The following is a 14,012-nucleotide window of genomic DNA, read 5'->3' as shown; positions in this document are numbered from 1 at the left end:
ACCTTTATCTGAAGCAGTTGTTCCAATTTTGAAAAATTTTGAGCGAAACTGCAGTGCCTGATTCATACATACAAATATACCCAGTACACAAAGGGTATTATACAATTCAGAGGTCTGCAGTGATGTAGAACTTCTTTGCAGCCATGGGCTCATTTCTGATATACTCGGTTAAAAATTGCACAAATTTAGGAGTCAACTTCCATTGACTTAAGTTGGAGTTTAGCATAAGCAAGGATTAAGACTCTAAGATTGGGCCTTTGAAGAATTACAGAGTTAATTTGTCTTCCTTTATGGCCAAGTTGCTGCTTTATGTATTTATTTTGGCAAATGCCTCCATCAAATGAGGTTTGACCTTGTGCACTCAATTCATCCATGCAGATCTGAGGTGGAGCTGTACATGTCCCCACCATGACAGCAGAGGCAGCAGTACTACAGGTTAATTTTGGGCACTCTATGCTTGTATCAGTTTCCTGCTCTGGGGCATCTATCCGGGGAGAACAGGTTGAATTTGCAGACAAGGCTTCACAAGTCACATTATCGGAGGCTATCTAGTGTATCACTTGGATGCTCTTAAGCACACCCCCTACATGGCTAATGCTATCCATTCTTGGAGCATGACTGTCTGGATCTGGATTTCTAGTGTTAAGGTGGTCTTTATGTATCTTCCACTGTGCTTTGGCATTCTGTTGAAGGGAGCATCCTCTGTCCTGAGTATTTCAGCAGAAATTGGTAAACTCTTAAGGAGAACGGAGGTTTCTGTTGCATTTTTCAAACAAACAAAAACCAGAGAAAAAACAAACAAAAAAACCAAAAAGTCTTAAGGGTTGTTTTTTTTTAGTGGAGGTAGAGTAAACATAAATTTGGAAATATTTTCTTATATTCCTTTATCTAGTAAGCTGCTCAGGGAAGTGGCCTGTCTTTTTAGTGTCTTCTGTGAAGCACCGGTACACTTATGGCACTATAAAATAATAAATAGTAGTAATAATAATAATAAAAACACCTTTATAGATCCAGGATAAGAGGAAACTTTAAGGAAATTCTTTGCTCCTATGAAATTTAGGGCTCCAATTTATATGGCTCACACACAAACACAAAATATTGTATTTTTAATAGCTAGTTCCACATTTCCCATAATGGGTATTTGTCTTACAATATATTGCATACAAGACTAGAACAGGACTAACTAGAAATAAAACGATCAGAATGAGTGGACTGTGCTGCAACAGTTAATATTATTAAACAAATATGTTCTCACCATCCACGCATTTTAGGGATGATTCGGTATCCCTGACATAAAATGAATATTTCAGAACATGTATAGTATTTTACATGATTGTTTCTATATCAAGATTTGTATTGTGAGAAAATACTCTGTCAACTAATTACACTTCTAAATTTCATCAGACTATATATATTTGACTTTTTGTGCTTTAGGGTTTTAACATAATGTATAAGATTTTATATAGTAATTTACAAATGAAATGTGGTTTGTCAAAACTTTCTTGCAGTAACTCCTGATGGGAGCTTCTCTGTAATAAACTATAAGCAGTATACCCTACACAAATATACCTTACACTAATGAAAATGAACCATCTTAGTTTTGTAAGATACAGTTAAGCAGTGTGAAACCAAGTGTAAACATGACAGAATATACGTTGTAAACTACTTCTTTGTGTATGGCCAACTTACACGTAAGTTTCAAAAGTTGAATATTAATTAATGAAAATCTTCATATTGCAACTTAGTAATATTTTGCATCTATGTTTTTAAAGGTCTTGGTAAATAAAGGAGGGGAGAAACTTGAATTGAATTGCCTAGCATAAACATTTTTGACCATTTGTATGAAACAATTAAAACAATATATTAAAGAAAGTGAATCTAAAATGTAGAGATTAGCTGATGTGGCTCTTTTAATGATATAATTGGACTATCCTAATTCAACTCTAGTTACCATTTGCTTAGAGGCTTGGAGTTTTTGTCTGCATGGATTTGTAACCTTATTTCTCTCACCACCCCAGACACTTGTCTCAGTGACTCTATGCAACCTGAACCCTTTTTCCAGAAGGTGCCACAACCACAAGCCGTACCAACAACCTCACCAGTTCTGTCAGCTCAGTCTTCACTGGAAGAGCCTTTTCCACCTCGTTCACGATCTGTATCGCCAGCAAAAAGGAAAGGCAAAAGTTCATTACTGATTGGGCTCTCTACTGGCCTGTTTGATGCAAACAATCCAAAGGCAAGTACACAATAATGTTTCCTTTTATTAAATGAAATCTTATCTTTTCCAAAGCTTATCTACACTAGAAAGTTTTATTGGGAAAAGTTTTGCCAGTATATAGCTACAGACATAGCTCTTTCAGAAGAGAGCATTCATGAGAGCAGGGGACTAGACTCAATGACCTCTTGAGGTCCCTTCCAGTCTTAGAATCTGTGAATATTTGGCTGCCTTAGCTGGTGCAATCTCTTCTTACAGCATCAGGTTACATCAGCTGGTTGTGGTACTGTGGGTACTCATTCTAGTGTCCCGAACACCACTGACCAGTGCACCACCTTTTGGGAAATTTCTTCAGTGTACTTTAACTCCCACAGTTCCCTGAAAAATGTTCAAATTCCCTCTTGTCCATCCCATAATCTACTACTTCACACTGGATTTTCAATCTCTCAACTGTGTCACTCTCAGAAGTTGCACAGATCATTGTCGCTCTTATATTTGCGGACCCACAACTGTGTAGCTAGCTGTGTAGCTTGGATATTGAGATTACTGAGGAGGTGTGGATGATATAGACAGTGAAACTGGTGAGCTGCTGCAGGTGTATTACTTCCCAGATGAACATGGTGGAGCAGTGGTTGTGGCCCTGTGAAATGAGCACTGAGTGATGGTGCAAACTGGGCATGACCAGTAGAGGCTGCAGAACTTTTGGATATGGAAGGCCAGGTTTTTGGGTGAGCTTGGTAAACAACTCCCAGTGCTGCAGTGCAGACACACCAAAACAAGAGCTGCTCTGACAGTGGAGAAATAGGTGGCAATCACTCTCTGGAAGCTTGTAACCTTAGATTGCTGTTGATCAGTGAGAAATCAGTTTGGTGTTAGAAAACCTAAGATGGGAGTGGTTGTCACCCAGGTTTGCGAGGCCATTTAAATGTGTCCTGCTGCACAACGTTGTGACTCAGGGCAATTCCAGGAAATAATAGATTAATTCCCTGAATCAGTGCCCTGCCCTTCCACCCATGCTCTTCTTTCTAAGTAGAGAAAGAGAAAAGGCTACTTTTCCATGATTTTACAAGTACTGGTGGATCACCATAGATGTTGTACTGACATGACATTGGGTGGTCAGGGAATGTACATGAAGCTCAAATCATTAGGACTACAGGTCACAGATGTAGTTAAGCTCTCCCTCCAGAATGTTGAGGGGATCCAAATGTTGAATCCCCTTATGCTTTGTCTGAACAGTGTCCAGGTACTGCCCCTAGGCTTGGGGTGTTTAGGAACACTCTTGGGTTGCAGCTTTCTTTCTAGCACCCTGAGATGACTTGATGCCCCTCTGGAGGACAGCTGACGCATGTACCAGATAAAGAGTCACCAAGTACATTTGCTGCCACCATCCAATACTCTCACTTGTCTCTTTTAGACTTAGAGTTAAAAGGTTTTAGCCTTTTCTCCCCAGGGACTGGAAACTCAGAGATACACTCTAGCATGTGGTAATTATTACATAATGTCACTTCAAGAAGCAACATTCAGGTGTCTCAATAACTTAATACAACATATCAGGCTGAGTCTTAGATTTAGTGAAAATAAATCTTTATTTAAGTAAGAACTAATATAATACAACATGGAACTGGAAGCATTAAAAATAGTTTTATACACACAAACTGCTCATCTTAACCTGTCTATGTAAGTCTATCTTGAGCTTTTCATTTATTTACAAATATACATACGTAGTGTGCTATAATTTGTCTGATGTCACCTCTCAGTACTAAGCCTTGATGTTGAGTTACTGGGATGACTTTGGGAATCCTTCACCTTCTCTGAGGAGTATCTGCCTTTCAAAGGCCACCATGATCTGCCTTTGTGGGAAGTGTCTTGGGATAAGGACACCAAGCTGAGCTCTCTTCAGGCTCCCTCCGCAGAGGTCTAACTTTTCTTTATTTAGCCCACTTCTCAGGTAAATCTAGCTAGACCTTCTGTCTGGCCCTCCAACTCCCAGTTCCCTGTGACTGCCTTGTTACAATTCCCAGATTGCCCTCCCTTGAGATCCACTCTCCAGCTGACCAACCCATCCAAAGGTTCCACTCCTGGTGATGTCAACAGTCTCAGCAGTTCCTGATTTAACGATCCTCTATTGTCAGCGCTGTATCACTGCCCTTTGGAATGACAAAGTGGGTGAGGTAATATTTTTTTATTAGCCCCACCCAACTTCTGTTGGTGAGAGAGACAAGCTTTTGAGCCACATAGAGCTCTTCTTCAGATCCAGGAAAGATACTCAGAGCATCACAGCTAAGTGCAAGGTGGAACAGATTGTTTAGCATAAGTAGTTAGCACATATTCTAAGGGACCATTCAAGGTACAATGGCCTGTTAACACCTCTGCAGTCATAAGACAAAAAGAGGGAGTTATTGGGTTGAAAATTGTTGTAATAAACCCTAAATCCAATGTGTCTGTTCAGTCCATGATTTTTGGTGTCTAGCAGAGTTAAGAATTTCAGCTCCCAGGCTCATCTTCTGAAAGTGTTGTTCAGGTTTCCTTTGAGGATGAGGACTGATAAGTCAGATATAGAGTGATCACTTTGTGAAAAGTGTTCACCCACAGGTGATAGGGTGTTTTTTGTCTTTTATCGTTTTCCCCTGTGAGTTCATTCAAGAGCGTAGTGATTGTCTGGTTTCACCCACATAGTTGAGATATTTAGGGCACTGGATGAGATATACCACATGTTGTGATAGCCATGAATAGGATCCAGGGATTTGGAAAGGTGTGTTATGTGGGATGTTGGTTATTCTAGGGCTAAAGGTTTTGAATCTGGTTTTGTGTCAGGGTCTGGTGCTCCTTTGAGTTGGCCTGTGGGGAGCTTGCTTCTGATGAGCTTGGTGAGGTTGGGGGGAGGTTGTTTAAAGGCCAGTAGTGGGGGTTCAGGAAACATTTATTTCAGGATGGGGTCGAATATGGGTTGTAGTTGTTTGATACCCCATATGGGTTCCAGTGTCGGGTAGTAGGTGTCAACTAGGGGGTCTGTGATTGGAAGGGGGTTTATTTCTCTATTGAAGCAGTTCTTTTGCGGTATTTGGGTGGCCTGTTCCACGATGCAGTCTACTTTTCTGGTAGAGTGTCCTTGTCTGGCGAAGGTGGTTTTGTGTGTGTTAAAGTATATATCCTGGAGGTTCCCCTCCGAGCATATTCTGTGGTATCTGAGGCCTGGTCTACACTAGGACTTAAATTCGAATTTAGCAGAGTTAATTCGAATTAACCACGCACCCGTCCACACCAGGAAGCCATTTAATTCGACATAGAGGGCTCTTTAGTTCGAATTCTGTACTCCTCCCCGACGAGGGGAGTAGCGCTAAATTCGACATAGCCATGTCGAATTAGGCTAGGTGTGGATGCAAATCGAACTTAGTAGCTCCGGGAGCTATCCCACACTGCAACACTCTGTTGACGCTCTGGACAGCAGTCCAAGCTTGGATGCTCTGACCAGCCACACAGGAAACGACCCAGGAAAATTTGAATTCCTTTTCCTGTCTGGGCACTTTGAATCTCATGTCCTGGTTGGACATCGGGGCGAGCTCAGCAGCACCGGCAACGATGCAGAGCTCTCCAGCAGAGGAGTCCAGGCAATCCCAGAATAGAAAGAGGTCCCCAGCATGGACTGACCGGGAAGTCTTGGATCTGATCGCTGTGTGGGGCGATGAGTCTGTGCTTTCGGAGCTGCGCTCCAACAAACGGAATGCGAAGACCTACAAGAAGGTCTCCAAAGCCATGACAGACAGAGGATACAGCCGGGATGCAATGCAGTGCCGCGTTTAAGTCAAGGAGCTGAGACAAAGCTACCATAAAATCAAAGCGGCAAACGGACGCTCCGGAGCCCAGCCCCAGACATGCCGCTTCTACGAGGCACTGCATGCCATTCTCGGTGGGTCTGCCACCACTGCCCCACCAGTGTGCGTGGACTCTGACGAAGGGATAGTGTTGACGGCCAGTTCCTCGTCGATGTTCGCAGATGGGGAAGATGAGGAAGGAGATGAGGAGGGGGAGGCAGTCAACAGCGCTTACAACGCTGATTTTCCCGACAGCCAGGATCTCTTCATCACCCTCACTGAGATCCCCTACCAACCCTCCCCGGCCGTTAACCCGGACCCTGAATCAGGAGAAGGATCAGTCGGTAAGTGCTTTAAACATGTAAACTTCTATTATTAATGGAACAGGAAAATAGACTAGGCGAACAGAAGGTCTACATGCAGGGGAATGGAACAGGAATCTTCCGCGGAGATCTCCACGAAGCTCTCCTGGAGGTAGTCGAAAAGCCTATGGAGGAGGTTCCTGGGGAGAGCTGGCTTATTGGGTGCTCCGAGGTAGCACACTTTTCTGTGCCACGCTCTCAGCTGGTACTCCGGGACCAGTGCCTTGACGAGCATCGCAGCATAGGGCCCTGGCTTGTGCTGGCTTTCATTCAGCATGAGCTCCCTGTCTCTCCGTGACACCCTCCTCAGGGTGATCTTGCGCGCAGACTCCTGCATGGAAGTAGAGTGATTTGTGTACTATTACTATTGGTAGTGCTTCACTGTTCCTTAGAACAACAAGAAGCGTCACTTTAGAGCCACATGCTGGAGGCTACAGAGTGGCAGCATACAGGGATCTTTTCCAAGGGAAAACCGCGAGGGGGTGGAACAGAGGCAGAGTTTATGCTTTCAGGATTGCCTGCAGCAAGAGGACAGAGCTGGACATTGACTTTTAAGCAGCCAAAAGCCTTTGGCTTACCATGCCTGGCTGCTCCACGGATTCAGCTTTCCTTCTCCGCTTGTCTGGTCTGCAGTGCAATACCCCAGGCAATGAAAGCGAATGCAGATAAATCGAACTTTCCCTGAGTGAGTGCTCAGGAGATAGGTGCCGTCCATGGTCTGGTTCACAGGCAATGAGTAGACTATGGCCTGGTCTACACTAGGCGTTTAAACCGGTTTTAGGAGCGTAAAACCGATTTAACGCCACAACCGTCCACACTAGGAGGCACCTTATATCGATTTTAATGGCTCTTTAAACCGGTTTCTGTACTCCTCCCTAACGAGAGGAGTAACGCTAGTATCGGTATTAACATATCGGATTAGGGTTAGTGTGGACGCTGATCGACGGCATTGGCCTCCGGGAGCTATCCCACAGTGCACCAGTGACCGCTCTGGACCGCAATCTGAACTCGGATGCAGTGGTCAGGTAGACAGGAAAAGCCCCGCGAACTTTTGAATATTTCCTGTTTGCCCAGCGTGGAGCTCCGATCAGCACGGGTGGCGATGCAATCCGAAATCAAAATAAAAAAAGACCTCCAGCACGGACCATGCGGATGTGATCGCTGTAAGGGCAGGCAAATCCGTTCTATCAGCGCTCCATTACAGAAGATGAAATTCAGAATCCTTTTTTAAAAATCTCCAGACAGACGCCATAGCAGGGACTCAGCGCACTGCAGCGTGACAAGCGTAACGGAAAGCCAAAGAATCAAATGGACGCTCATGGACTGGAGGACTGAAGCTATCCCACAGTTCCTGCAGCTTCCGAAAAGTATTTGCATTCTTGGCTGAGCTCCAAATGCTTCTAGGGTCAAACACAGTGTCCGCGGTGGGTCAGGGCATAGCTTGGCAATCTACTCACCCCCCACACACACACCCAGAAGCGAACGGGAAAACAATCCTCTGACTCTTTTACATGTCACCCTATCTTTACTGAATGCTGCAGATAGACGCGATGGTGGAGCACTCAACACCAACATCCTTGCTCCCCCCACGCTATGGCTGGCTGATGGTACAATACGACAGTCCTCATCATCAGCCTCTTGGCACATGGGGCAGTGCAAAAGGACTGGTAACCGTACCAACTTGCTTGGGACCGGTCGATCAAGGTCGCCTGGTCCTAATTTTTCCTGGTAGATGGTACAGTATGGCTGATAACCATCGTCGTCATAGCAACAGGGGGCTGAGCTCCATCAGCCCCCACCCTTCATGTGTAAAGAAAAGATTCAAGTGCCCCTGAACTAGCAGAGAGATGCTGGGCTCCTCTCCTACACACTCCTTACTGTCCTGTCTGGACTATAATAGCAGCTGGAGGCTGCCTTCCACTCATATCTCACTAACAAGTCACTGTGTCTATTCCTGCATTCTTTATTACTTCATCACACAAGTGGGGGGACAATGCTACGGTAGCCCAGGAAGGCTGAGGGAAGAACAGAATCAACAGGTGGGGTTGTTGCAGGAGCACCCCCTGTGAATAGCATACAGCTCATAATTTCTGCAGGATCTGACACAGAGCAGCTGTGTTCTCTGGTTCTCTGATACAGCGGTTCTCTAGTACACTTGCCCATATTCTAGGCAGGACTGATTCTATTTTTAGATACCAAAAGGAGGGATTGACTCAGGGAGTCATTCCCAATTTTGGCTTTTGCGCTCCTGGCTAAGAGCAGCCAGGGGCACTTATGACAGCAGCAAATGGAACAGTGCAAAAGGACTGGTAGCCATGCCCATCTTATTACCAATTTATGGTATGGTAGATGGTACAGTATGGCTGATAACCATCTCTGCTATCATGCAAAAGCAAAAGCATGCTGCTGTGTAGTGCTGCTGAATCGCCTCTGTCAGCGGCATCTAGTACACATACGGTGACAGTCACAAAAAGCAAAACAGGCTCCATGATTGCCATGCTATGGCATCTGCCAGGGCAATCCAGGGAAAAAAGCCGCGAAATGCTTGTCTGCCGTTGCTTTCCCAGAGGAAGGAGTGACTGACGACATTTACCCAGAACCACCCGCGACAATGATTATTGCCCCATCAGGCACTGGGATCTCAACCCGGAAATGCCAAGGGGCGGGGGAGGCTGCGGGAACTATGGGATAGCTACGGGATAGCTACCCACAGTGCAACGCTCCAGAAATCGACGCTATCCTCGGACCATGGACGCAAGCCACCGATTTAATGTGTTTAGTGTGGCCGCGCGCACTCGATTTTATAAAATCTGTTTTACAAAACCGGTTTATGCAAATTCGGAATAGTCCCGTAGTGTAGACGTACCCTATGTTTCATTTTTAAGAAAAGGCATCTTTATAAGCAATTCACTCCCTTTTCCCCCTCACACAGCTGCAACAGTATCCCGACCTGCTCCACCATGCCCCTCACAGAGGCTGGCGCAGATTAGGCGTCGTAAGAAAAGGACCCGGGACAAGATGTTTGCAGAACTTATGGGCTGCTCCAGAGCAGAAGCGGACCAGCAGAGCCAGTGGAGGGAGAACCTCACACAGCAGCAGCGCTCACACAGCGAACGGGAGGACAGATGGCGTCAGGAGGACCAGCAGGCGACTCAAACGCTGCTTGGACTACTGAGGGAGCAAACGGACCACAGTTATTTTGTGGTCCAGGAAGAAACTACCTGCCTGGAGGCGTTTAAACAGACCAGAGTTCCTGAACACACGCGCATCATGAACCTTGCCCGGCCACCCGACGTTGATGTTGGTAAAGCGTCCCCTATGGTCCACCAGTGCTTGCAGCACCATTGAAAAGTAGCCCTTTCGGTTAATGTACTGGCTGGCCTGGTGGTCCGGTCCCAGGATAGGGATATGAGTCCCATCTATAGCCCCACCGCAGTTTGGGAATCCCGTCGCGGCGAAGCCAGCTATGACGACCTGGACGTTTCCCAGGGTCACTACCTTCGAGAGCAGGAGTTCAACGATTGCGTTGGCTACTTGCATCACAGCAACCCCCACGGTAGATTTGCCCACGCCAAAGTGGTTCGCTACTGACCGGTAGCTGTCTGGCGTGGCAAGTTTCTAGAGGGCTATGGCCACTCGCTTCTGCACAGTCAGGGCTGCTCGCATCCGGGTGTCCTTGCGCTTCATGGCAGGGGACAGGAAGTCACACAGTTCAAGGAAAGTGCCCTTACGCATCCTGAAGTTTAGCAGCCACTGTGATTCATCCCAGACCTGCAGCACTATGCGGTCCCACCAGTCCGTGCTTGTTTCCTGGGCCCAGAATCGCCATCCCATAGCATGAACATGACCCAGTGCCACCATGATCTCCACAGCGCGGCGTCCCGTGCTTTCTGACAGGTCTGTGCCAGTCTGAGACTTCATGTCCCCACCGCGCTGCCGTTGCCTCCTCGCCCGATTTCTCAGCATCTGACTGTTGAAGAGGTGTACGATAAGGTGCGAGGAGTTGACAACAGCCATAAGTGCAGCGATGATCGCAGCAGGCTCCATGATCGCAGTGGAGTGCTGTGGCGTCCGCACTGTCACTTATAACAGAAAAAGTGCGCGAACTGATTTCCCGCCGGTGGGAGTGACGGTTCAATGATGACAGTTACCCAAAACCACCCTTGACACATTTTTTCCCCCAGCATGCATTGGGGGGAAATCCCAGAATTCCAATGGGCAGCGGGGAGTGCGGGAACTGTGGGATAGCTTCCCACAGTGCACCGCTTCCAAAGTCGACGTTTGCCCCATTACTGTGGACTCACACAGTCGAATTAGTGTATTTAGTGTGGATACACAAATTCGACTTCATAAGGTTGATTCCACAAATTCGACTTAAGTTGATTCGAAATAGTCTTGTAGTGTAGACATACCCTGAGTGTCTGGCTATAGATAACTGATGGATAGCTGGTGATTGTTGAAGATGTGGTAGAAATCTATGAAGGCGTTTACGCAGTCTGTCTAGAGGAGGAAAATATCAGCAATGTGCCTTAGGTATGCCATTGGTTTTGTGGTGCATTTGTTCAGAAATTCTTCTTCAAGGTGGTATGTGAAGAGATTGGCATATTGGGGACCCAACCTGGCACCCATAGCTATATTTATGGTTTGGACAAAATGTTTGTTTGATTGTAAAATTGTTATGGGTGAGGATGAAATGGCTGAGTTTGGCAAAGTGTTTGGCGTGGGATATCTGAGGGCTGTCCATTGTCTTGAATGGTCCCTTAGAATATGTGTGTAGCATAAGTAGTTAGCAATCTGTTCCACCTTGCATTTAGCTGTGACGCTTGGAGTACCTTTCCCAGACATGAAGAAGAGCTTTGTGGCTCGAAAACTTTCTCACCTACAGAAATTGGTCCAATAAAATATATTATGTCACCCACCTTGTGTCTCTAATATTCTGGGACCAACATGGCTACAATTGCAATGCATATCCTTTGGAATGTCAGCTCAACATGGTGGTGAAAAGACAAAGAGCTGCACATTCAAATGGAGTTGGTAGCCTGATGAAGAAACATTCAGAGAGTTCATAATCTCACCCAGAATCCATAAATTACACAGACAGGTCCCCCAAAATATCACAACAGCACTTTTTGAAAAAACTGAAAGCAGGGACATTTTTTTCCACTGGCAGTTGTGATCCTGGCAGATACATAGCTTATGAAGCTACCAAAGGTCCAGAAAAGGCATCTATTCAAGAAGACTCAGTCGCTTGGGCCGTATGCTGCTGGCTTCTTCGCAGTGATGGCCTCTCTCCCCCCAGGGGCCTTTGTAGAGGTGGGAAGGTCTACTATGGCTGGAGAAACAAGGCCGCCGCTGTGCCTAGAAATGTCTAGGAAAAGATCAATTAAAACTTGCTTGAAATCTTCAGTGAAATTGCCCAAGAGGACCAAAAGCTGCATGGGCCAAAATAAACCAACAACCTTGCAAGTAGTGGAGGGTTGTGATGGCTGAGTATGTTGGCCAAGCCAAGTCCCCTCTGAGTTAACCAGACACTGTTTCTGTCTCTTTCCACAGCATGCAAATCATGTGTTATGGATTTTTAAACCTGTATCCAGTCAGTTACAATGCATGTTTTGCAAAATCATGTAGTCTGAATTCCCAATTATTGGTTTGTTTGCAAGTACTATTTTCTGTTTTAATTGTATGTATTTGATTTTATTTGTGAGCAGGTAGGCACTGTCCCAATATGTACTTTGAATGCTCAGGTATTGGTTTGTGTGTAGCTTACAATTGCTGGAATTTTTTTTCCTGTTTGCAGTGTGTTTAATTTTATTTGGTTACATTGCCCGTGAAGGAATGTATTTCAAGATTGTCAGGGCTATTTGCAAAAGTATTTACTTGGGAATGCTTTTTGTGTACCCCTCCCCCATCTTCATTCTGTTGGTTTTGCCTAGTATTGCCAGTTCATGCTCTTAAAATAAACTGGTTACTTTAAAATATAATTCACCTACCATTTGAGGGGGTAAGGAAACATTTGGTGCTATTAGAAAGTGATTTATTGGTTGGATGGTTTGTTTTTAAAGAGCTGCATAAATGGGAGTAATAAATGCTGTCTTTCTGGGTCCTCTTCCTCAGTGATTAGTTTGCTATCTAGGTGTTAGAGCTTCTGGCTCTCCGTTGGCTGCGTACCATCCACATCCCCTGTGCATTATCCATGTCCCCCTCCTCAGTGAGCTCCTTTTTATTCTGCAGTTCTGGGGTGCCTTCCTCTGGAGATCATGAGTGTCTGTTGTCAATAATAGGAATCCTGCCTCAGAATGGCATTGAGCTCCACATAATAGCAGCAACTCTTGGGAGCAGTTCCAGACTTTTTGTTGCCCTCCTTTATCTCCTGGTAAGCCTGCTGTAGCTCCTTCCCATTTGCTTGGCATTGAAACTTGTCCCTGTTGTACCTACCTTCCATGTCTCCTTTGTCCAGATGGTCAGCATAAAACGCAGGTCAGAGCTTATTTTACCATTTGTTGAGTCTTTCTGTATCCTCCCTAATTTCCCAGTGTTTTTACAACCTTGGTGGTTATAAATCTCGTTAGGAACCTTCCTGAGGTGGGGGTGCTTTATCAGCATCAGAACGTTCCTTTTTTCAATTTTAGTGGTGAACTCTGAGTTTCACTCCTGGGCAGCAGACTTCTTTAATCAGAGTGGTCACTGCAGTGGAAACAGTTGCCTTGTGGGCTTGTTACTGGAGTACTGTACTGCTGGTACAGCTACTTCAGCATTCACACTGTTATTGTGTTGATAGAACGGTACTTATGTCACTTGGGGACCTGGTTTAACTTTACCAGCAAAAGTTCAGGGTTTTGTCAGGAGGATTCAAAATTGTGTTGATATATTTCAAGGCTGTATTTTCAGAATGCCATTTTTCTGGTAAACTTCATAGTGTTGGCCTTAGAGTTTTGTTTCAACAAGAATGTGTGTAATGTACAATATGATTTCTAGAAACCTAATTATCAGAACCATATCCTTCTTGTTTGAGCACAGAGCAAACAATTACTTTATTCTATTTTTTAAAATTTCTGTTGACAATAAAATCAATGTTTTTTAAACAAATAAATGTTCTTTATTGTTGACCACTAACATTCCAAAACACTGCTGTGGATGAGAACCTGTAAATGAAACTGACTTGAAATGTACTATTAAAAAAACTGAATTGACTTGTGTTTATTTGCTTTTGCATCTCTCAGTTTAAACACCACAGATAGTGCAAAATAAACTGACATTTAAAAAAAAATCTTCCAATTTTAATTATACAAGGTGGTTTTAATAAGTTAATTGAGAAATTTGTTTTGTGGAGGTGGTTTTAAGATGATAGTGAACTGATAATGACTTTTTTAGGAAATGTCTGTACTCGACCTAATATATGTATAATTACGTTGGACAAATGATATAGTTTTTTACCTCCATTAAAGTTCTTATTTTTTAAAAAGATAATTAGCGAGAGAATTAACAGTCTCTTATATAAAAAGAATGTAAATCAGTTTACATGTGTTCTGAGTTTCTCAGACCTTCTCAACACTTAAAGTAAAAGGAACATTTTCCCAATGTAGTGGAAAGGCAAAACATGCAGTCTCATATGTTCCATATTTA

General features: G+C 44.5%; 1 protein-coding gene across 7 annotated transcripts in view; it reads left to right on the top strand.

The window, feature by feature from the left end:
* NEK1 (NIMA related kinase 1) overlaps positions 1 to 14,012 on the top strand; it is a 142,155-nt gene that overhangs the window by 100,305 nt on the left and 27,838 nt on the right. For all 7 annotated transcript variants that reach the window (XM_039542325.1, XM_039542324.1, XM_039542326.1 and 4 more), the window contains one exon: positions 2,019 to 2,236. In XM_039542325.1, the coding sequence (XP_039398259.1) occupies positions 2,019 to 2,236 (218 nt within the window). The remainder of the gene's footprint in view (positions 1 to 2,018; positions 2,237 to 14,012) is intronic.

Source organism: Mauremys reevesii, linkage group 5 (assembly GCF_016161935.1).
Source record: "Mauremys reevesii isolate NIE-2019 linkage group 5, ASM1616193v1, whole genome shotgun sequence".
NCBI lineage: Eukaryota > Metazoa > Chordata > Testudines > Geoemydidae > Mauremys > Mauremys reevesii.
This window is presented reverse-complemented; position numbering and strand designations above follow the sequence as displayed.